Below are 25,250 nucleotides of genomic sequence, written 5' to 3' on the forward strand. Positions count from 1 at the left end.
TTCTCTCTGACAGAGCCTTCAGTGTTAAAACTTATCTAAAGGCTCCATTTTCTCTCAAATTCCCTGCTTTCATGTTCTGCTTCCTTTCAGGTTTCTGAAAGCACAAAAGAGAATTTTTATACCCTGACATGTTGCCACTGATTTTCTACAATTCTGTAATTAGCTGCCTTTCTTTTATTAGGGATTTTCTCTACTTGACCACCTCTTTAAGTTTTATTTTTATCTTTTTTAAAGATGACCTCTCCCTGCCCTTCTCCCATCTGTCTGGTATCTGTACCCGCATTTGATCAGAACTCTTAGTAATCAGCTCTTACTAATAAGATTAAATAGAAATTCTTCCATACAGGGCTTAAGATGATTTTAAAAGTCTTCCCTATGACAAAACAAAGTTTAAAACAAAACAATTTATGTAGGGCATATCAGATATTTTAAATAGAAGTATAAAGGCATGTCTTCATAAAATTAAATGTTTCTTTTGAAGAAGAAAAGAAGAAAATATTCTGATGTTTTCCATATGTGCCTAAAACCATAGTTGAAAAACTCCCTATTGTTGTGGGAATTACAAGCCCAACGGACGGAAGATCGAGCTCTCCATGTGTATACATTAGTTGATTTTGGATTCCTTAGCTTTGGACCACTGTCCAGCTGTTAAATTCATGGGCCTCAGAGTGGAAGGACCCGCTAGCAGTCTTTTACCAGAGCTCCCAGAAGCCACTGTTGGGAATGCAACATTTAAAGTAATTTTTTTACCATATGATTTGTAGAATCAGATGCTAAGTATAAAGACGTTTAAAAATTAACAGTTTTGTCTAGAGATAATTTAATTCTGAAAACTGTGGATTGAAAATTAATGGACTAGCATGTATTACCTCTACCATCAGGAAAAATACTGCTTTTTAAAGAAATTCAGAAAATCTCTTGTCTTGAGAGAAACTAGAAGTACTCTGTCGGTAGACCTAGATTCTAGCCCTGACTTGCTTCATGACTCCTGCCCTTGCTGGGCCTGGATTGGGTACAAGAGTATGGGACAGACCTGTCCTCTCTGCTACCCACCACTCTTGTGAGTCTTAAGGAGGCGGTACAATGGCTCTTACCCCTTTACATGACTGATATTTCCCAGCAATAGGATCTTTATTAGTCTTATTGAGGCGGGGGTGGGTTTGATGGACAAATATGTTTCTAAAACGTGGGTAATTTCCATTTAGATTTGGACCATACGGTTAATAGGTTTGATCACTAGATTTGCTTTCTCAAGTCTGAATTAAGCTAATGTTAAAGTGGCTTACATCAGTGGTCATATACGAGGCATTCTGGTGGCAGAGGGAAACCAACCTGAGGGTCACTCTCAGGTGGCCACGCTGAATCAACACGTAGTAGTCAGAGGGTGGCTGATTTCTGGTTTTGTCTGTGATGGAAAGGGGAGGGGCACAGGGAGCTTTTCTTTACTCAACAAAAGAGTGAGTGAGTCTCCTGCATTGGAACTGGAGTATGCATAAACTGGAAGTTGCCCCAGGGCTCTGTTCCCCCAGAGCCCCAGAAGCCTCATCACCAGCACCCCTTCTCCAGTGTCTTAGATCATGTGCCCCTACCAGACCGGGACTTACGTGTGGGGCTTCACACCTTGTCTCTCTCAGGCCTGCACCCTGGCACGGCGGAACGCTGAGGTCTTTCTCAAGTACATCCACAGGAACAATGTCAGCATGCCTAGTGCCGCCAGTCACACCCGAGGACCCGAGCAGCAAGTGAAAGGTCAGTGCAAACCCTGCCGGCCTCTAGCCACTTGAGCCGCATGGACCAGAGCCTGGGTGCCTGGTCTTCATGTGACCTCAGATTTCCTGGTTCTTCTCCTTGGATGAGAAGAAGTGTGACGTGGGATGGTGTGGGTGGTGGTGATTCAACATGCCTCAAGATTTGGGATGGAAAAATGACTATAAAATTTCCCCAGAGCTTTTGCATTTATCTTAAGAGTTTAGAACAATGCTAATAGAATTTTCTGAAATGACAGATGGTCTCTATGTATCTACACTGTGCAGTACATGGCCACTAGTCAACCCCAGAGACCAAGGCTAGGGAGGGAAGTGACGCTGACTTGGAGTGGGGAGTGGGGACGGGCTTGGCGAGCTGCCGAGCAGACAGAGGGAAGCTCTGACCTCCTCTGGGAAGGGCCCCTCTCCTGCTCAAGGAACTCAGGAGGTGCGAAGATCAGAGGCCACTGGGAAGAATTAAACTTAGTAATCAAAGATCCCTACAGAGAAGAGGAAAGCAGCATTCCTTTTCCAGATGTGCCACCCTGTTTGCAGCCGAGGGGCCCTGTGGGTGGCTAGCATTATGTCACCTTCCCCTTCCTGCAGATTTTTCAAAGCCTGTGTTCTGATGTCCAAGTGCAAGTGGCAGCTCGGGTGAGGCCAGCTGCCTGCTGAGAGCGCACACACCCCGCCCCCACCCCAGTGTGCTGGGAGTGGCAGCCACCCAGGGTGAGCAGGATGTGCCGCACCTTCGTGGGGGCCAGGGCAGGGTTTGCCCAAAGGAAAGTTTACCAGATGGGGCACAAATGAAACCTGAAACTCATTAGGATTTTCACCTGAGCTGGATTGATTCAGCCACCACAGAGGGACCTCAGTGAACAAAACTCTGACTAGGAGACAAAAAGAGTAATAAAGGAAACACAGGTTCTCACTGTCTTTGCCCAATTGAAGCTTCCACCTGAGCAGGGACCTACAATCTCTCCTATAGCCATTTCCTTTCCACCTCCTGCCTGGACCCAAAGCCAGTGCCACTTATTTTAAGTTTTTATTACAGGAGTAATTATTGCTGCATAACAACCCCTGAAATTCAGTGGCCTACAACTATAAGCATTTATCACTCAATGACTGTGTTGGCTTGGGGAGCAGCTGCCTTGGCTGGGCTCAGTGATGCGGTTCTGCTTGAGGCTGCAGGTCTGGCTGGCTTGGCCCCTTCACTGCAGGGTGGGTTCTTGTCTGCTCCATGTGGATTAATTCTGGGACTTTGGTTGAAGGGGCAGCGGTTACCCAGGAGAACTTCTTATAGAGGTGATGGCAGAGGTTTAAGGGGCAAGCTCAAGTGCACAAGCACACTTCAAGCCCCTCCTTGTGTCCTATCTATTAACAGCCCATTTGCCAAAGAAAGTCATGTGACTGAGCCTGAGTTCGGGGGTGAGGAAGTACACTTTGTCTCTTTGGGGAGGAACTAAAAAGCTACATAATAAGAGCAGAGATATAGGGAGAGGTGAATAATAGGGACCATAAAAGCTCTCAGCCTAAGAGAGGAGAGACAGATTCTGTCCTTACTTCCAGAGGGCATTAAAAGTACACAAAATCAACAAAAACTTCTAAGTACAAGCACTGCAATTTGGGCTGTGCCTTTTCTGTAGAGCACAGTAACTCCGTAGACCAAGGTGGCTAAGGACCCAGGCTCTTAAGTCAAATAGCTCTACCCCTTTATCTGACTGACCCTGGTTGAGTTTCCTATCCTCTCTAAGCCTCAGTTTCTTCATCTGTAAAATGGAGATAATAGTGGTCCATGCATCCTGAGGTACTATGAAAATACGTACCTGCCACATAGTGAGTACTGAATAAGTGTTAACTTTCCTTAGCATCATTATTGTGTATTTTATTATTATCTAATATAGTTAGCAGGAAGCAGGAGGCAAACAATACAAAATAAATTTTATTGCTTCAAGCTTAGAACATACTATTAGACACTTCAGAAATCCATCCACATAACCAGCTGCTTCTGGAACAACAGAAGTAGAGAGAGGGAGGGACGTGACATGGACAAACAGCTCCCACGGCCACCGTGGTGCCCCGTGCCTTGTACACATCCTCGCGCTCATCTTCATTAGAGATGAAGTGAGAACAGCTTTTAGCTTTTCTTATGATCGGTCCCAACCAGCATGGAAGTTTGGGCCTAGAGACATGATTCCGTGATGACGTGATTCCAACATAGCTTCCCTAGGCCCATAATTTAGAGGTTTTAAAATTGAGGTTGTGCTGTTGAAGTGCTAAGTGCACAGCCCCTTGTGTGGGACAGAGCTCGTGGCAAGTGACATGGCTGTCCATGCCGTTACCCCAGTCCTCATGCCGTTCCCCGCTGGCCCTCTCCTAGAACCCCTCAAGAGTGGCTGGTGTTCCTGTCAAGTCCGTTTACTCTCTGCAGGCTCCCAGGCGCCGGTTATGTTAGCTACTATTTTCAGCACCGATCATTCCCAGGGTCTCTTATCATCAAGGACTAGCTTTGGCGTGAAGAGTATCAGAGTCACTTTTTTTTTTTTTTTTTTTTTTGCCGTACGTGGGCCTCTCACTGTTGTGGTCTCTCCAGTTGCGGAGCACAGGCTCCGGACGCGCAGGCTCAGCGGCCATGGCTCACGGGCCCAGTCGCTCTGCAGCATGTGGGATCTTCCCGGACCGGGGCACGAACCTGCGTCCCCTGCATCGGCAGGCAGACTCTCAACCACTGCGCCAGCAGGGAAGCCCCAGAGTCACTTTTAAGTCACCCTGGGGACATCCTCTTCCCCCCTTCATTGATAGAACCTCATCAACAGGCCCTCCCCCAGTTTCCCTGATCTCTGGGAAATTCTCTCTGGACCAAACTTTTGCTCCCTTGCTTCTGGTGCTGGATCAGTCCGATGGGGAGACTTGAAGGTCTCAGTTATCTGGCACCTGGGAGCGGGGCTGAAGCAGCCGGTCAGATTTGCTCAGGACCTTCCTGTGACCAGCGCCTGTCTCTCTGCCCTGCAGCCATCCTGAGTGAGCTCTTACAGAGGGAGAACCGTGTCCTGCACTTCTGGACCTTGAAGAAGCGGCGGTTAGACCAGTGCCAGCAATACGTGGTGTTTGAGCGAAGCGCCAAGCAGGTAGGTTCAGAGCTTTCCCTGGTGTTGCCTCAGTTCTGGGGACCATACAGAGGCCTAGATGACCAAGACTTGGGACAGTCCTCAAGAGGGTCATAGGAGCAGGCAGAGTAGAGATGGGAGGTGGGGATGAAAAGAAGAAAGCATCCTTGCGCTGACCAGCCGTTCAGCCTTCACCAGGCACTCTGTTCAGAGTCTGGTACCAGGAGTTGGGAGGAGATGCTGGGGGCAGATTGCTCTAACTCATAGATGACACTGGGCCTGGCCTAGAAGAGTCCCCAGTCCAATGGACAAGACAGTCTCTTTGCTGGTGGGTTGTTCCAGGTCTAACAGGGGAGGGCTCTTTCATAAAATCAACTTCCAAGCTACATACTGATTGAATTGTGCCGGCATTTCCTAGGTCCATCATGCTGTCCCAAACTACAAACCTTCACATCAGAACATGGAATGTTTTCTTACTAACAGCTGGCTTTTGGGGCACTGAATGGGTTGTTTCCTCCTGCAGGCGCTAGACTGGATCCAAGAAACAGGTGAATATTACCTCTCAACACATACCTCCCCGGGGGAGACCGCAGAGGAGACTCAGGAGCTGCTGAAGGAATATGGAGAGTTCAGGGTGCCTGCCAAGGTAGGAAGCATCCCGGAGCCCTCCCCTTCCACCCAGCACTCCCCAGTCTGGCCAATTTCACATTGTGGGAGGGAGGACAGCCTCTGTACACAGAAATGCTTGACTACAGAGGCAAGGGGGTGGGGGACACACAGGTAGGATCGTCTCCTTTGAGACCTGAACATCCAAAGAGATGCAGCTGTTGGTAGAGCCTCTGTACGCAGGAACTCAACTCCTATACGCTGTGCTTCCAAATGATACTCATCTTCGTGCTCCAGATTCTGGAATCTGCTGTATTCTTTCAGACCAAATAAGGCAAAGGAATGTATTCATGTGAAATGCACATTGTGTGGGAATATCAGCCACATATTCTTGAAATTTGAATGCTTGGGAAGTCCACCTTTTGGGAAGGGCCAGTGGCTATGGGTGGGTTCACAAAGCAGGTTCCGGAGCTGACTACTTCCCTCGGGCCTCACCCTGCAAATGAGCCAGGCTGAAGTCTCTGGGGAGCAAAACATGCACTGGTGCACGTACCACACACGCTCACACCCCCATTCACACCGAGGTGGAGAATGAAAATAATATAATAGAAGGAAGTCTCATTTTCATCTGTTTTCCCAGCCAGGATTTGATCTGAGGACCCTTGGCTTTGAGTGAAATCTGATGTCTCAGTTCCCTCTTTGTAGCATCCTTGTCCCTCACACGGGGCTCCCTGCCATGGAGGACCATCCTTGGCATCACTTCCACATAGGGCAGATGCTATTCCCAGGATGAGAGGAGCTTTCGTGAGAGCCAGGGATGGGGGGAACATATTAATGCCTACCTTATCCAGAGATCCCTCTGACACTACAGCAAATTTCTCTCTAATCTGCTGCAACAAAATTAGCCCCTTAGCCTCGTTCCTGAGCTGGTATTTCAGAAGTGGTTATCCACTTTGTGAATCCTACACTCTGAACTCTTGATAGTGGGGAGCCTTCCCCTGCACACTTGTGAGCTTTGGGGCCTTTTCACCCAATGTGAAGGACTGTCATCTCAGATAAGAGATTCATTTCAATACCAGCTAGCGCAGACAGTGCCCAGGAGGTGGCAGACGCACAGAACCCTTTTCAAATCCAAATGAAAATGGTTTTGAATTACCCACTTTGCACCTATCTGCCCCTCTCCAAATAGTGTCAACAACGACCCACTAAGAGGCTGAATAGTGTCAGATCCACTGGTGATCCTACTGACATAGGATGGATCACAGCAGAAACCCAGAACTTCCTAGGATCAGAGTCTGTCCATCACCGAAGTGGAAATGTGGAGAGTCATTCAGTCAATTTAATTCATCCTTCCTTTACAATCTTCCTGTCTTTCTCTTTTCTATTCACATTGTTGTCACCCTAATTGGGTTCCATGCATTTGGCCTTTCCTTCCTTCCAACCCATCCTGCCCTTCATTGGCGTTCATCTTTAAAACACCACTTTGGTCAGATTACCACCCAGCTCAAGAGCTTTAATGATTATGCAGTGCCTTTAGGCAGCACTCAACAACGTCTACGACTGTGCCACCTTACCACTGCCACTGTATCTTCAGTTAATGTGTTTATGCAGATTTTATGCGCCAGCTGAATGGATATTATTTTCTTACCCTCCGAGAGATACATCATTTATTTTCTCGCCTCTATAACTTTTCTATACTATTTCTCTGCCTAGAATATCCTTCCCTTCCCTCTAGTTTGTAGTTTTTAAGAAGACCCCGCCTTCCCACTTCAGTGCCTCTTCCTCTGTGTCCCTGCCTACAAGCCGGATACAATCGGCGTACCCCTGCACTGCAGACATTGTCTGTGCAGCCCTTAAGGCACCTGACCTGGACCATCCTGCCCTCCTGGCAATGTGTGCGCAGCGTTATCTCCTGTATGAGCCTGCAAGATCCCAAAGGACGAGAACCATGCTTTATTCACGTACCTAACTATATCTTATGCATTGAAGGGAGGCTACAGATATTTGAGAACATAAGAGAAAAAGAAGTTTGGGTAGATTTCAACAATGCTTCCTCCCCAAACCTCTATTTAATATGCTTCTTTTACTTTGACTCTCTCTCTGTTCTCTCTACCTCTTAACTGTTTCTCTTAATGGGATTTCATCCTCCCATCTATCATTTCCAAGTTTCAGGGCTATTTGTTCTGAGAATATCTACAAGATAACAAATCCAGCTGGGGACCTTCTGATGAAAGGCAGTAGCCTCCGGCCCCACTGCAGTCCCACTTACCAGAAGCAAACCTCTTTTAGCCAGCCATCTTTGGTTTTAATCTTTATAACCAATAAAGTGAATTTGAAATGGAAACCAAATTGACCTTAAACCGCACAACAGTAAGTATGGTGGCCCTCATGCCTGAACAGAGCAACAGAGTATACTGAGTATATTGAATTATTATACTCTGTTCCAAAGAAACAGATCAAGTAGAAGAAACACTGAATATAAAAAGGTACCTTCTATGTAGCAATATACGAATGTGAGAATAAAAATAAGATAAAGAGAATTTGGATGAGGATAAGAGGAGAACAAAATTTTCTTTTTGTGGTATGCTGTAGACAATCCAGTTAGAAGAATGCCAATGATATTTTCCTATTGTGGGTTTCAAAATTTATAAGGGGTCCAGGTACATGGTGATAGGAAAGCTTAATCATCTTGACATCTGGAAGAACTCTATTTCTTCTAACAGCAAAACTCTTTAGATTCTTCTGTTTTTACGATTCAGTAGTTTTTCGTACGTTCACAAGGCTGTACAGCCATCGCCACTGTCTAGTTCCGGAATACATCATCCCTCCCCAGAGTAAGCCCCGTTATGCATCAGGAGCCACTCCCCTTTTCCCCTCCCCTCAGCCCCTGGCAACCACTAATCTACTTTCTATCTCTATGAGTTTGCCTGTTCTGGACACTTCATGTAAATGGAATCATGGACTCATATGATATGTGGTCTTTTAGGTCTGGCTTCTTTCACTTAGAGTGTTTTCAAGATTCATCCATGTTGTAGCAGTACTTCATCGGTACTTCATCCCTTTCTGTGACTGGATAATACTCCACCGTATGGATAAACCACATTTTGTTACACATTTATCAGTTGATGGACATTTGGATTGTTTCCAGTTTTGGGCTACTGTGAATAATGTTGCTGTGAACATCTGTGTACAAGTTTTGGTGCGAACATATGTTTTCAGTTCTCTTAGGTATATACCTGAGAGTGGAATGGCTGGGTCAGGTGGCGACTCTATATTTAACTTTTTGAGGAAATTCCAGACTGTTTCCCAAAGTGCATACACCATTTTCCATTTCCACCAGCGGTGTATATGAGTTCTCACTTCTCTACATCCTCTCCAACACTGGTTATCGTCTGTCTTTTTTGTATAACCACGCTAGCGGGTGTGAAGTGGTATCTCATTGTGGTTTTCATTTATACTTCTCAATGAGTAATGATGTTGAAAAAACTCTTTTCTAAACTGATAATTTTATCTCTGAAGGTGAAAGAAGCTATAAGATAAACTGGACTAGCTTCTTCTTAACAAAAGAGAATTAAGTGATAATGAAAGTGACTGGAGCTTTAGCTGAACTAAATTATGTCTTTGAATTCAGATAGCCAGGAAAAGGAACACTGGGCTTGTCAGAGAGGCACTTTCTACGAGAAAAGTAGAATCTAAACAGTTCAGATAAAATATGGTCATGTTTCCGTTTCTGAGACTCTTAAGAGGAATGAACATAGCTCACATGTGATAGACATTATTGAAAGGTTTAGTTTTTCATATTTAACAAGCAAATCTTTCTCCTGTGGAATGAATATGAAGATACATCTCAAGGAACGGTTTTCCCACTCAGGAAGCACAATAATTCCATTCCCTCAAAGAATATATCAATAAGTACAAGGCAGATCAGCAATGAAAGGCCAATTGGATGCTTATAATTAGATTGTGAGAATATGTCAAGAAGGCTAAATTTTCAAGATTTGTCAGATTTTCAAGAGATACCAAAAGGGCTTTTCACAAACTATATTCGGAGTAAGGTGCTCTGATTAGGGGAAGATGATATAATATTAACTGATCAAAAGAAGGAAAGAAGAGAAAAAATAAGAAAAATAGAACTACTGAACCCTTATTTTTAACCTCTGTCTTTTCCAGCAGAAAACATAGAATTGAAAATGAAAGGGCAAAATATACACTAGGGGACACAAGAATCCCAAGATAAGTGAGTTGTGTTCTAAATTTCCAGGCCCAAGTGAATTATGTTCCCCAAAAGCCCCCTTTGCCCACAAGATCATGTCCATACTCCTGAACCTAACATGCAAGCACCTCTACAATCTGACCCCCACTTTATCAGTCTGTATAAGTTACTCTTCTTGGTGGCAAGATTTGAATTTCAAGCTGGCTTAAGTTTAGAAGGGGAAAAGATTTTGTATGGCTGTATGTGGAAATAAAGAAGACAGAAGATGTGCGGCTGGACCTCGAAGGAGCCCAGGAAAAGCTGAATGACTCAGCCCAATGGGAAGAACAAGACACGTGGCATAGTCTCACCTTTGGAGATGAAAACTGGGATGTCACCCAAGACCAGGGCAGTTCCAGCAGCCACGTTTCCGGGTCAGCTCATCTCAGGAGATCAGGCATACATGACTACCACCACTGTGATTCAGCTTCCCTTCTCTCCTCTACTATTTGCTTTCAGTTCTACTCTCCACCCAGCCCCCCAGTTCCCTGTCTCTACAGTTCACATCCCCAGAAAAACCAGCTTAATTGACCCAGCATGTTGCCCCTGTCCCTGTTTAGTCAGAGCTTCTAGGCCAGGACACCTTGGAAGTCGCTGGCTGCATATTGATGGGCTGCCCTCGTGGGACAAGTTTTACCTCTGATGTCATCAGCGGTAGCCAGGCATGGGGCGGGTCGCACTGTGCCACCGTAGTCACCCACGTATACGAAATCACTTCAGACTGCTCTTGGTAGGGGCCGTGGGCATGGTTGGGGTCAAATCTTTTCATCTAATTCTTCCCAGTGTAAACCTTCAATTCTTGCTGGTCTAATGTTACTCGCCTCCCGGCACAATAATTACGCACTCATCCATTTACTCAACGTTATTATTATTATGGTATACATAGTAGACATTGGAGCCACAAATGAATAAGATCACACTCATCTCTTAGAAGCGCATGGTCTAATGAAGGAGACATAAATAACTCAGCGTGATACACGCCAAAGTAGCAGCGTGTGTGGTACTGTGGGAACACTGGGAAGGGCACCTCCCACTCGGCTTGTGGGGAGGGGGAGAGGTGAGGGAGGGCCACTGGGGTGAAAGCAGGGCTGAGGAGGAGCCACTCATCACATTGTGGGGGGCAGGTGAGGCTTATTTAACATGGCTGGAATTTCGGGGCCACGGAGAGCAGTGGAGACGGTCACGTGGGCAGGTGAGGCCACGTGGGGAAGAGCTTGTCTACGCTGCTAGTTTCACTGTCTGTTTGCCCCCCCGGGTCCCACACATACCTGGAATGCTCTTGATCACAAGCCACTATCCCTGTTGACTCTGAATCAGTTTTGATGTTTTAGGATATAATTTCCTCTGATAGGAAATTGTAGGGCTGCTCTGGTAGGACTGTAGCTACCAACTGGCTATAAACCCCCATCTCGTGCTCAAGTCTCCTTACCAAGAGCAGAGAATAAATATGTGTTTCCAAGATTTTATATGAAGATGGATTTCTTGATTATAGCTACAAAAATTATTCACTGTCTTAAGTAAGTGACAAACCGAAGAAAAATTGTTTCCCGGGTTAGAGGGGAAGCCCTAAATGCAAGAAATGGAAGTCCTTGGAATACCAGGTATCTTGTATTAACCGAGTCCCAGCGCCATTATTCTTTGCCTTTTCGTTGCTAAGGAGGTGTTTCTCCTGTCCTCATACCTACCTTCTTTCCTTCACACCAAGCTCTTCTGGCCCCTTATCTCCCAGCCCTGGGGACCAGCCCACCGTGCTGAGGTAGGAGAGGCTCGAAGGTGTTGAGTGAGTTGCTGGAGAGCGGGAGCCCTGGCCGTGGGGGACCAAGTTCTCTCTGCTTGCCTCTCTGGCCAGAAGCTTCCCTTTGGCAGTTCTTGAGAGGGTCAGTCTCTCGCGGGAGGGGCTGTGGGTGAGCCTGGAGAGGCACGGGTGAGGGTGGTGGCATAAAGAAAGAAAGGCCCTTCTGTCTGTTCTGTTCTTGATCCAGTGATTTTCTGTCTCAGTTTCCCTCAATTACCCAGATCGTAGCATGATCCAAACCTTGTACCTACTTTCCCCCAGTCCGAAAGATAAAAGATTACTTCTCAGAATATTATGTAAATATTCTTCTGAGCAAGCGTTTGCTTGTTTGAATAGCCCTTCCGTTTCCATATCTTACCCAGCACAGGTCCCGCCTCCCCCATGACACCTTTTCTGCCCCTGCCAGCCCACCTTCATTTTTTTCCTGTTTTAAAATTCCTGCCGTGTTAACTATACATATTTCTTATTCTGCCATTCAATTACATAATGCCCTGAGTTATTGAACTACTCTGTGTGAAAATCTTGTCCCTCTAGGGATGTAGACAGTCTGGTGGAAATCTCTTTTCCTTCTTTTGTTTACCCCCCAGGTCTTTCCCCACAGCCCTCTGCACAGTGATGTGGACAGAGTAGGTGTTGAACACACTCTTGTTAGAAATGAAATTGACCCACGCCAGGGCTCCACCTCACTTAGCCCTGTGATGGACATTAGCTTCGTTCACTCTTCTCTCTCTCTCTCTCTCTCTCTCTCTCTCTCTCTCTCTCAAGGAAGCTAAAAACAAGATCCTGGTGGTGAAAGGGACAGAGTTTACTCTTAAATCTGCTAGTTAGATTTCTGTACATCCTGGTTGTGCCAACTCACCTGATGTTTAGAAAGCCTTCTTCAGGCCAGCAGGGTAAAGGGAGAGAACTAGAAACTATGGACCAGAGGCAAACGGCTCTATCACTTACAGGTTGTATGAACTTGGACAAGCCCTAAGCCTCTCTAAGCCTCAGCCTTTTCAATCTGTGTTTCAAAGAGACCCGTACCACCTCCCTCCACCTGCCTCCTAGGGATGCTTTAAGACTCAAACGAGTCTCAGATGTAACATGAACATACTCTGTAAACTGATAAAGTGCTATATTAATGAAAGAGATTCTTACATCAATAACCATACTGGCTAACATTTATTGCTTACTGAGTTTTTACTGTGAACACTGTGTTCCAGGCACATCCTACATTGTCAACTCATATAATGCTCACAACAACCCTACAATATAGATACTATTATGATCCCTATTTTGCAGATGAAGGAACTGAGGCACAGAGGGTTTCAGTAGTTTGCTCAAGCCCTCCCAGCCAGTAAGTGACAGCACTGGGATATAGACGGAGGCAGTCTGGCTCTGGGGTATCTATGGCTTCTGTGAAGAAGGAAAGAGGGCTGGAGTGAAGGGCCATGATAGTAAAGGTAAGCTAGTAACTTACGACCATCTTTTGGGGCAGCAAACAAAGGAGAAGGTGAAACTCCTGATTCAGCTGGCCGATAGCTTTGTGGAAAAAGGCCACATTCATGCCACAGAGATCAGGAAATGGGTGACCACGGTGGACAAGCATTACAGAGATTTCTCCTTGAGGATGGGAAAGTACCGGTACTCTCTGGAGAAAGCCCTTGGAGTCAACACAGAGGTAGGTGTGGGATTGCCCAGCTGGGACATCCTCCTTTCTTACCTCCCTCAGTACTGCTGTTCATTGCCGTGGAGGGAAGCTGAGTTTGCAGAGGAATCTTCCTGAGCTGTTGACCCCTAGAGCACTTGCCTTGTGTTGTCCTTCTCCTGGAGGGACTGGATCTTGCTGAGCCATTGGCTTCCAGCTCTCCATGACTGGTGCTATATACAGTGCAAAACTGGCTGGCCAGGCAGGGGTAGGGCCTGTGGCTACAGAACAGAGTTTTTCTGTGTAGAGTTAACTGTTGACTTTGAGGATTAAGCCCTTTATCTTGGCTTCATCAGTACTGTCTTCCACCCAGTTATGTTAACAGCAAATGTTTAGAGTCCTCAGTGTGTATAATTGTGCTCTCTCAAGAATAAGGTATGCAGTTTGTATAAAGTCTATTTGACATTTCAACTGAAAAGAAGTACTATTGTCCAGGAAGCAAAGGAAGACTGACTTTTAATCTCTTCTTTATAATAGGGGTCATTAACCTATGAATTAAGAGCTAAATACAGACTGGCAATTTAATCCTAGGATTTCTAATTCTTAAACCTTTAACTAGGCTCCTACTCTGAAGCAGAGCAGACTAGAGAATAAAGTGGTCAAACCACAAAGATTGGGGGAATTAACGTCTCCCCCAGGCTTTAACCTGTGAGACTTTTTTCCTAGAGGTTTTTATTCTATATAAATACCAAACAGTGGTTGAAATAAGCATGGATGGGCAATTAGAAAATTCAGTAATTGTTCTATCATTTAGCTTTCTATTTCCAAGGGAAGTTGCTTGTTTAAATAAAAATATTTACTTTTATTATTTTCCCTTGACAAATGAAAGTTTTATATCTTTTTACATTTCTGTTTCACATCTGTTTTAATGGTTAATCATCAGTCTTGGACGTGTGTGTGTGTGTGTGTGTGTGTGTGTGTGTACATCTAATCAGGCCCAACGTCCTTGAGGAACTATGACACTAATTATAAAATGTGTACATTCTTTTTCTTTGTTGTGGATATTATCCCTGAGCATTTGACCTGAACATTTTATACTTCTCTTATTTGAGAAAAAAATTATCCCATGAAGAAGAGTGCTTGTGGGTAGCAGTTGGTGGGATTCCCCATCTTCTCATCCTTCTCCGTAATATCTTTCTCTGTTCTTCCCTTCCCCCACCTCCACCAACTCTGGTGAGTTGCTTTCCCAAAGCATCTCCAAGGTGACCTCTGCGATCTCTCTGTGTGTAGGATAACAAGGACCTGGAGCTGGATATCATCCCAGCAAGCCTTTCAGATCGTGAGGTCAAGCTCCGGGACGCCAACCATGAGGTCAATGAAGAGAAGCGGAAATCAGCCCGGAAGAAAGAGTATGTGGGGGGTTGGGCGTGAGACGGTTCCACCGACTGGCAGGCTCCTCATGGCTATGCTTGGTTTTCATTGCCACCCGTCCCTTTAGACAGCTTGCTGTGTCCCCATGACCACCTACAGAGGTTGGAATGGACAGACATGATGCTTCCACCCACATTTCACACTAACCAAGAACTTTAGGGCATTGGACAGCAGAAACAATGAACCATGTCAACCTTACAAACCGTGTCTTGATCACTCTGCTTTCTTTATATCAGTGTTACAAAGTTACACATAGCCAGAGATATGCAAGGGCTTTATGAAGAGTATTTTGACATTCCTTTTGGGTAATGCTGGAAAAAAAATGGTGTGTTCTAAGATTAAGAAGGCCTCTGTAGTTGATTTTATCAAAATAAAGTAGGACCACAGGTCCCTTGGAACTGAAGAAACTCAAGCTGGTCTGTGAAGTCAGAGCTTATGTTTCACCTGGGCTGCTGTAAGAAAGAATGACGAATCAGGTGCTTTAAGCCACAGAAATGTATTGTCTCACAGTTCTGGAGGCTGGAAGTCTGAAATCAAGCTGTTGGCTGGGTTGATTCCTTCTGAGGGCTGGGAGGGAAGACTCTGCTCCAGGCCTTTCTCCCTGCCTTACAGATGGCCATCTTCATGTTCATGTGGCGTCCTCCCTGAATACAGGCCTGTGTCGACTTCCCCCCATTTTAAGGATACCAGGCATTTTGGAACGGGGGCCCACCCTATTCCAGTATGACCTCATCTTAAATTGCATCTGCAATGACTCTGTCTCTAAATGAGGTCACGTCGTGAGATACTGGCGGCTGGGACCCAACATATGCATTTTGGGGGAGACACAATTCAACCCAGAACAGAGAGGGAAATGAGGAGACAACACGTGGCCAGATCTTCCTGCTGGGCTGTCTCTGAGACACCAAATAGCCAGAGGACGGTAAAGGGTGGGCGGAAAGTAAAACAAAACGGGGTAGAGGGTAGTGGAGCTAAATTATGAAGAAAAACAGGAAAAACTGCAGGAAGCAGATGGAGAAAAAGGGAGAAGGTAGAGGCATGCCAGAACCCAAGGCAGTAAAATCAAAGACAACTTTTCAAAGCAAGTGGGATTACGTTCCTTCCGATATTCCTTCTTTCTTTGTTTACCAAGCACTTACAGTGCACTAGGAACTTTGCTTATAGGATCTTGTTTAATCCTTGCAGCAGCCCTGTGTGATCAGCTGTTTTATAAGTAAGGAGTCTGGGGCTTGGAGAAGCAAGTCCTGCCTCTAGGAAATGACAGTCATAATTCAATTCCTGGTTGTCTGACTTCAAAGCTCATGGACTTTCCACTCTACTAATAGAGCAAGACTAACGAGAGAGTGGCTCATTAACTCCTGCAAAAGGGAATTTTTAAAATCAATAATTTAATAGAAAGGCCACTGCTAGAACAAAGTTTTGCTTTAAGGAAAATCCTACCAAGATAAAGGTTCAGGAAAAGATGCTGCTCATTTTAATATTTCTTCTGAAATCTCCAACCAGGGGGCACTCGGGATAATCCTTCTCAAAATTTTTATGTGATGGAACACCTTGTAAATAGGGATTCTCATTATGAAGTTCCATGAAAAAATGACATGGAAAATCTAAGATAAATATATAAAAATATATTTTGTGCTGAATTAGATATTATTGCATATCACATGCCAGCTAGGAAGCACCATTTCTAAAACAAATTGGTCAAAGAAAGAAAGTGACGTAGGTACACTACAGTGAAGCCACGCATGGTGAGCTGAACGCCCGCACGGGTACATTGTGTTGTTTAGGGGTCCAAGGTGGAAGGAGCCTTCCCCTTGCATATGTGTAGCACAGCTTCTCTTTTTGGGAGACTGAAGAGTAGTCAGTTAATATCATTAGCTTGTGCTGTGCTTGGCATCACATGCTCAGCCTCATGCACATCAGTTTGTGATGTAAAATAACCCCATTAGAAGCGAGAGGTCAGCACACTATGGCCTACAAGCCACATCTGGCCCACCACCTGTTTTATATAGTCTGTAAGCTAAAAATTATTTTTTATATTTTTAAATGGTAGAAAACTATCAAAACAAGAAGAATATTTTGTGACGTGAAAATTAGATGAAATTCTTTTCTGTTCATAAATATAGTTTTATTGGAACACAGCCAGACTTACTTTTTTAACATATTGTCTGTGGCTTCTTTCACACACAACAGCAAAGCTGAGTGGTTGTGACAGAGACTGAATGGCCCACAAGTAGTTACTCTCTGGCCCTTTACAGAAAAAGTTTGCTAACCCCCAGTCTCGGTGGTGGTGTCTTGGGCATCTGTTTCTGGCTTTTAAACCTGGTTTAACCTGTGGGACTGTGAACCGTTTTGGTGTAAGTCAGCAATTCTACTCAGCAGGAATCATCATTCTGGGAGCTACAGTAAGAGGAACATGGGAAGCTGAGTTGGTGTCTAGTTGGTGAGAATGAGTGTGAGTGGCATTACAAGCTTATGTGCACACGCGCACACACAGATGTGCAACTGAGAGCACACACATATCAGCACAGAATCACAACATGGTAGAACTGGGGGGGTAAAAGGGGAAGAGAGTATGGAACTAGCTGAGCACAAACGTGCTGAAGGGACACAGAGCAAATGATCAGAGCGAGAGGGACTCAAAGGAAGAGATGTATATTGGTAAAGTAGAAAAATAGGACATTCAAGAATGTCATAAATGCTGGGGTGGGGGCAGTGAAGTTTGAAGGAAGGGAGGTATTACATCTCTAACCAACTAAAAGCCCATTTGCTTCCTTCTAGATTCATTATGGCAGAACTGCTTCAGACAGAGAAGGCTTATGTGAGGGACTTACACGAGTGCTTAGAGGTAAGTCTTGCGATCATCAGTTCTCAGCTGTATTAGAAACTGACATCCTTGCCACGTCAAGTCCTGGAGAGGAGCTCAGTACTCTGTCTTCTCCCGGAGCTTGAAGAATAAAAAACCAACCAGAGGACATCTTTCTCCCAGAGTCAATAATAATTGCATGGGAGTTTAAAGTGCTTTGGAAAGAAACTTTTCTCAGACTGGAACTAGGCCCAGCAAAAAAAAAAAAAAAAAAGCATATAACACACTTGAATTCAAAATAAAATCTATGACACAGTCGATGAACTTAAGTTGAGTCTAAAAATCTGCATCCTCCCCCCGACACACAGTCAGACTCAAACACATTTAATAAATAAGAAGACTGTGGAGTGTGTGTTCTTGCTAAAGTCTGGGATGTGAATTTCCCTAGCAACAGTTCACAGTAATGGAACATCCAGGTTTTCGTTCTTTCCATTCTGCTTACTTACCATCTCACTTTTTAGGCTCTACATGCATTCCCAGTCTGAGCCTTACCCCACAGCTTTGAAGCCCTGTTTGTTTTGTGTGTATTTCACGTGGCAGTGCTTGCCAGTGAGGAACTGTTGCTGTCTTACAGACCTACCTATGGGAAATGACCAGTGGTGTGGAGGAGATCCCCCCTGGGATCCTTAATAAGGAGCATATCATCTTTGGCAACATCCAGGAGATCTACGATTTTCATAACAAGTAGGTTGGTGGAGGGTTTCAGTGGAGCACGCTCAGGGCCGTAAATACCCAACAGCAGGGCTTTCCCAACAAGTGGACCAAAGCTGATTGGGAAATCTTGCCTGGTAAAGTATTGCCCATTAAATTTTCTAAGTCAGTGGCTGTCAGACTTCTTTCTCACTCACACTTCTTTCTCTGCAATGGTCTAGTATTCCTAGTGGAAGGTGAAGTCAAGTATTCATCAGTGTCTCTCCCCAGTGTCCTGAGGGACCTACCTGCCAACATCGTCAGACCCAATCAGAATGATAGCCAGGCCTTGAGGAAGTAAAAGTAGCTTCTGCTCATTAAAACTGTTGGGAATCCTGACATTAGAATTCATCTGAGGCTAACCGTCCTACTCTGTGGGCCTTAGGTTTCAAATTCCACTGAAGTTTTCTTTCAACCTAAATACTTCCTCCACCCTTAACTACCTCATCTTCCCCACCCTCAACCGAAACAACAACAGATGATAGATAGATAGATAGATAATCAAACTATCTAATGGAACATATTTCTTGACAGCTTATAGGGGAGAACATCAATCAACCCTCTATGTTTTGTTGAAATCAGTAGAATCATAGAGCCCTAAAACCTCACAATTCATTTTTTCTAGCTCCCAACTTGATTTAAATATCTTTCCCACAGCATACTAAATATGTTCCATCATTAACAGAGGGTCAGCAAGAACATTGGTTGATTAGTTACATAACCAGCTTATGGAAATAATTCCGTTTCCAAAGTACAAATAGAGGAAACCTCAAGACCTGAGAAATAATGTTGACATAAAGTCCTATAGCTCTCTGAGAACCCTGTTGCAGAGAAGGGTTGAGGTAGAGATTCAGGGTTGTAGGATACAGTCCGGAGGACGTCCTAGGGTCAGGCTAGTCAAGGCTTTGACTGAATTAAGCAGTCATGATGAAGACGAAACTGTCAGCTCGGAGAGGTCCTGGGGAGGCAGTGGGCGCCGGTGTAGCAGCCCCCCTGAGGCAAGATTCTAAAACAGCACTGTGCCATCGAGCTCTGTGCAGTGATGGAAATGTTCCGTGTCTGTGCTGTCCAGCACAGTAGCCACTGGTCATGTGTGCCTAGAGAACACTTGAAATGTGACTATTGTTACTGAAAACTGCATTTTCAACTTTGTTTAATAAATATAGGTGGCGGGCTTCCCTGGTGGCACAGTGGTTGGGAGTCCGCCTGCCGATGCAGGGGACATGGGTGGGCCCGTGGGCCATGGCCACTGGGCCTGCGCGTCCGGAGCCTGTGCCCCGCGGCGGGAGAGGCCACAACAGTGAGAGGCCCGTGTACTGCAAAAAAAAAAAAAAAAAAAAAGAGTAGCTGTATGTATGTGATCTTTCTCTAGGACCTTTGTCTCTGTAGGTATTGAATGGAGAAATTCCCAAGTACCAAAATTTCTATAAAGAAGAACAATTCACTATATAGAATTTAATACCTACAAGTAGTAATTTTAACACAAATTGGAGGTTTAAGTGGAATGATACTTAGGTTTTACCCTCCACTCTTCCTATTTTCGTACTATATCTCTTTATTATAGAACTAAATGTAAAGATCATGAAACTTATCTACTCAAAAACTAGATCCATTTCTATTGCATTTTGCTAAGCATTCTGGGAGCGCTCGGATAAGGTAGTATGTGCCATAAATAGATCCCCCAAACGGTAATGATTTTGCTAATGCTGTCTCCCCACTTTGGCCTACAGCTCATGATGTGGGAAAATCATTTATTTTCAGTTTGCCTTGTATTAGATTTTCAGCTTTGATAAGGACAGCTATTTGTTTAAAATGCTCATCACCTTTGGTTAAATCTGAACTTTACTTTTTCCTTTTCAGTTTTTGGAGATATGGCCATATGTGAGTCTGGGCAATAACATGTTTATAAAATCTCTGCTGTCAGGGATCAGAAGGTCTTCCTGACCATCAAGTACAACCATTTCCATTTACAGATAAGGACACTGAGACCCAGAGAGGGGCCAGTGACTTGCCCAGTATGTGACATCTCTCCCTTGAAAGATTAGGTGTAGATTCCAGGGGCTGGGTTTCCCACCTCAGTGCTCTCTCCCCGTCCCCTACTCCATAGACCACCAGCTGGCACTGCCAAATCTGGTTTGTTTGATTCATATCTAACCAGCTTCCATGTGCATCCTCAAATTTGAGGAAAACCCATTTCTTCCATACGTGTGTCATCCAGGTCACACACCCTTACAATAATGACCTGAAATAAGTCAGTTTTCAGCAAGGGTTGGAAAGACAAGTAGGGGACCAACAACCAGGGCTGGATAACCCTTCTGCAAACTCCCTCCTCCAGGTCCGGCCAGAAGCTATTAGATTTGGACTTGGCCACCACCCACTGCCCTACCAGCCTAGTGTTCCCTGACCCGAGGCTGAGGGCCAGGGCCAGGGCTAAGTGGGACTGAGCTGAGACACTGGCCAGGCCCAGGGCAGCCTTCCAGGGCACCAGGTAGCCGGGGTCAGTGGGGAGCAGAGGCTGGTGTGCAGCAGGGCAGGAGAAGACAAGGTGGGGGGGAATGATGGGAGAGGCCAGTGAACCACTGAACGAGGCCCACACTTCCATGATCTCCCAGGAGTCCCACCCTGGGGTCGGCCCCGCACTGGTTTGGAGATGGAGTTGGTACCCAGTGAGGAATCTGACCAAGGCTCTGCCCTCTGAGTTCTGGGAATCAGTGAGGTAGGTACTGGTGATAAGGGTGGAGGTGAGCACAAGTGCAGATCAAAGGAGTAAAGAAAATAGTCTCTGTTGGAGGAACAGGAAGGCTTCCCAGAGGAGGGGCATTTGAGATGGAATTTAAATAACCAGTGGGATTTGTACAGCCAGGCACGGCTCCCTTGATGATGGAGGAGAGTTTGAATACAGGCCCTTTCAGGGAGGAGAGTGGTGAAGTCTAGGCGGGAGGCCGGAGACAATGCGAGGAGTTTGGGAGTGAGTCTGAATCCTGGGTCAAGGCTGGGGGAGGTCTGGCCATCACACTCCTACTTAGACTGTGTCTTGTCACGTCTGTGTCTGTGAGATTGAGGCTCAGGAGGGGAGAGGTGGTGGGTGGGGATGGTATGAGTCAGAAATGGTGGTGTAGGAGAGCACGAAGGAAGGCAGGAGAGACAGAGTGAGTGGGAAAGTGGGGTAAAATACCTGGATAGAGGAGAAGTGAGAACAGTGGATAACAAGGGGAAAGAAGAGATGGGGAGAAGGAGAGAGGAAGGAAGAGGGGAAGGGGGGGCACTGCTAGAGGGAGATGATAGATCAGTAGAGAGGGAGAAAGGGGGAGAGTCGAGGGTGAGAGGGAGGGAGAGAGATGGATAAAGACCTAGACCTCCCTGCGTCCTATTGCAGGCAGGAGCGTCAGCAAAGTGCTTTTCAAATATTTTTGATCATGAACCAAAGAAAAATTATATATCATGTCCTGATATGCATATGCTTATACATTATATATAAGAGGAAAATTAAGTCCTCCAAAATAACACCCTCACTATGTGTGATGCACTCTGATATTTTGGATTGGGTTCCATTCTCCTTCCTTTTTAATGCTGGTTTCCACCCGCTAAATTGATTTTACAACCCCTTGGAACACAGAGGGTAGATCTGTAACTACAAGGTAAGGAACTGGCTCCACCAAGTGGTGAGAAAAGGGATGTGCAGGTCACAGCCCCTTCTGGAGGCGCCACTGCCAGGCTGCGGCTGCCTTCTCCGTTGCCTCTCCTACTCCTTCCCACACACACACCCCTTGCTTCAAAATATGCGTATTCTGTGCTTTCTATGCTTTTTTCACACTCCAGGAAAATCTCGTTCTATCCTACTCCCTTGTTTTATAGAAACTGGAGCTTACAAAAGTTCGTGACCTGCACAAACCAATTAGTAACACAGCCAACGAATCCAAGTCTTCATAACTCCCTATTAAGTCACACTGTCATTTTCTTAATATTCAAATGCCAAGCGAAGAGGAAGGGGAAGACTTGTGATTTTTCTTGGGCCCTAAACCCATACTCTAAGGGATAACTGAGGCCTTACCCATCAGAAAGGCCCTAAAAAAATTTTAGCTGTGATTTTGTTGCTATTGTTTTTCAGCAAGCCATCGACATTGGTGCTGGTTATAGATATTGGGGAGTACCCAAAGTCAGACAAAGTCTAAACATTCATTTGGGGGTGTTCAAGTCATGTTCATTTCACTTGTACACACTAACTGCTTACCGTCCTTGCCTAGTTGCTAAACAGGCTATCAATGGCTATGAATAACATTAAATGTGAGATTGTTTATATTTTACTTTAACATTAAACTTATATTTATGCAATACTTTTTTTTTTTTTGCGGTACGCGGGTCTCTCACTGTTGTGGCCCCTCCCGTTGCGGAGCACAGGCTCCGGACGCACAGGCTCAGCAGCCATGGCTCACAGGCCCAGCCGCTCCGCGGCGTGTGGGATCCTCCCGGACCGGGGCACGAACCCGTGTCCCCTGCATCGGCAGGCGGACTCTCACCCACTGCACCACCGGGGAAGCCCTATGCAATACTTTTTGATTCATCTGATCACACAGGTTAAACAAACTTAGGAAATATTAGCGAAACATATTCAACAGGTAGCAGTGCAGCGAGATAAACTGCTGCTTGAGGTTGGAGGTGAGGGTGGGGCATATGCTGAGTAAGAGTCCAGCCTTGCACACTTTGCCCCTTCACCGCTAACGTAAGCTGAAGTTTCTGCTGTGAAATAAAGGGACAGAGCCCACTGATTGTCATGGCTCAGCCCAGGTGATCAAACTGTGCTGATTAAACACTTTTGTGAGCAATCTGGTACCTTCCCTGGAGTGTGCACAACTCTCCACTAGTTTAACAGCTGCTCAGTATGCTAACCAGCTGTCCTGGCCTGCAGTCCAGAGCCTCTTCCAAGATGGGCTCTGAATCTGCCTGGTCACTAATGGATCCCTTAGAAACGATCTCTAGCTCCACTTGTATGAAAGCATTGATAAGGGGCAGTGTCCTGGACTGCCTGCAAAGATGAGCCTGATGCCTTTCTCCCTGGCTGCCTCCAGCTTTATTTGTTTGTCTCCTCCTCATTGTTCTTCTCCCCCCGCCCCGTTACCACAGCACCGCCCCCCCCCTTCATTCCCCTTGTCCCAACAAGTGTGCATGCACATGCATGAGAGCACGCATACACAACGTCATCACATATGCTCCCCTTTAAATGCAAGCTGCACCCTTGACATAGAGGTCCTCTGTGAAGGATATACTTCTCCAGAAGCAGTAAGAATATAGGCCAGATTTACCTTTGGCGAGAATAACAAAATCAGAATGACTCAGGGTGCCTTTGGAATGGTGCTGTTTCCATAGTACTTAATGACAAAGCTCACAAAGCTTTTCTGTCAATAAATGCTAGAGGTTTCATTTCCCAGGATCCTGTCCAAAGTCAGAGCGAAGCACCTTCCCCCTCCCCACTGGTAACCACTAGTTCATTCTCTGTATCTGTGAGTCTGCTTCTTTTTTGTTATCTTCACTAGTTTGTTGTATTTTTTAAATTCCACATATAAGTGATATCATACAGTATTTGAATCTTGACATTTCTTTAAAAGTTTTATTCATTTCTGAAAGAACCCCAGACATTCACGCAAACTCTTAAACTCCTTGCTTTGCTCGTTCTCCCATGATTTATTACATATAATTATTGAAATGTTGAGGACCAAGATGTTTCTATAGAACAGCTGAGGAGGAATATCCCATCATTTGTGAAGTGTTGTGACCTCTTGTGCTTTAATTTAAACTCATCACATCTATTTGAAGTAGGTAGAATGATACTGATGAGACGTACATAACCTGTTGTCTTCATAAGCTTCAAATTAAAAAGCAAAATAGAGTTTAATACTGCCACTTATCATCAACAATTACATTGAGATGGTAGTGCATATCCTACTCAAAGTTATGAATTGATATGCCCAGACAAAATAAATAGCTTTTAAAATTCTTAGCTTTTTTATTTAAAAATTAAATCATATGGAGTTGATGTAGGATCTAACAACTGGAAGCACGCTGGAATAGGGCAGTTGCCTTCAAAAGCTGACCTATGGACTGGATGCATTAGAATTACCCAGGGAGCTTTACTAAACAGTACAGATGCTCAGATCCTAACCCAGAGGGCAGTGCACAGCCAGGTGTGGTGTCCACTAACTAAGGTTTTCCAAGAGTGTTCCTTAAGACAAAGTCCCCCCAGAAATGTTCCACTCGCAAAGAAGTTTGGGAAGCACTGCACACTCTATCAGATACTTCAGAGATTTATAATGTGCCTCATCATATTATAGGATTTTGGAAGTCCTGCCATAAACTAACTAGTTTAGCCCAGCATTTCCCAAACTTACATGATCTGTGACCTTGAAATCCAATCTTTGCATAATACCCAATCAAGATTTTCCCAAGATATGGTTTAGGAGAAGGTAATCTACTATAGATTTTCCTACAGGGGCATGGTGGGGAGAGCTCTCTCGGGATAAGTCTACAGGAGTGGAGCTTATTAAGATTGGGAAGCACTGATCCTGAAGAACGAATGTTTATTTAGTGCCTGCTATATGCCAGGCAGTGGTTTGGGTTCTTTACCTACGTGGATTTATTAAATCCTCACAACATCCCCACGAGGTTATTTAAAGTTGAGAAAAATGAGACTTCGGAAGACCCCCTCACGACTGTGAGTAGGTGTGAACTCTGGCTCTTTGACTTGAGCTTGGCTGTGGGAGGGAAGGAAAGTGAGGCCTCGGGTCAGTAGAAAGGTGAGCTAGCAGTGGCAGCTGCCGTTAAAACCTGCATTTTCCGAAAAGGCATTAACTGTAGCAATGATAGTCTGTGTACTTAACTCATTTTAAAGTGCTTTCACTTCTTGAGAATTTTCAAGCAGAGCATCCTCCCATAGGTTTTTGATACCTACTGTCACCAAAAGTCAGGGTATTGCTCTATTTAAATTAAATGAAATTCTAGCACCATCTTCGGCATCTAGATCAGTTATCAACTCTGTGGGTATAATTACCACTGTGCGCTTAAAATTAACCTTAAGTGACCAGGCCACTGACCTTGGGTCATAAGTCAAGGAAGGAGGACACTCTCCCTGAGTCGTCA

The 25,250-nt window shown here is 45.1% G+C and overlaps 1 protein-coding gene across 1 annotated transcript in view; it reads left to right on the plus strand.

Moving 5' to 3' along the window:
* The window catches only part of LOC149749336 (kalirin-like), a 168,520-nt gene that overhangs the window by 93,349 nt on the left and 49,921 nt on the right, over window positions 1-25,250 (plus strand). Inside the window, exons 13-19 of the mRNA XM_089909901.1 lie at window positions 1,635-1,749; window positions 4,758-4,873; window positions 5,376-5,498; window positions 12,986-13,168; window positions 14,426-14,544; window positions 17,345-17,411; window positions 18,004-18,113. Of these exons, the coding sequence (XP_089766027.1) occupies window positions 1,635-1,749; window positions 4,758-4,873; window positions 5,376-5,498; window positions 12,986-13,168; window positions 14,426-14,544; window positions 17,345-17,411; window positions 18,004-18,113 (833 nt within the window). The remainder of the gene's footprint in view (window positions 1-1,634; window positions 1,750-4,757; window positions 4,874-5,375; window positions 5,499-12,985; window positions 13,169-14,425; window positions 14,545-17,344; window positions 17,412-18,003; window positions 18,114-25,250) is intronic.

Source organism: Delphinapterus leucas, chromosome 4 (assembly GCF_059928025.1).
Source record: "Delphinapterus leucas isolate spDelLeu-1000000601 "Yukka" chromosome 4, BTC_Dleu_Yukka2, whole genome shotgun sequence".
In the NCBI taxonomy this organism is placed as follows: domain Eukaryota; kingdom Metazoa; phylum Chordata; class Mammalia; order Artiodactyla; family Monodontidae; genus Delphinapterus; species Delphinapterus leucas.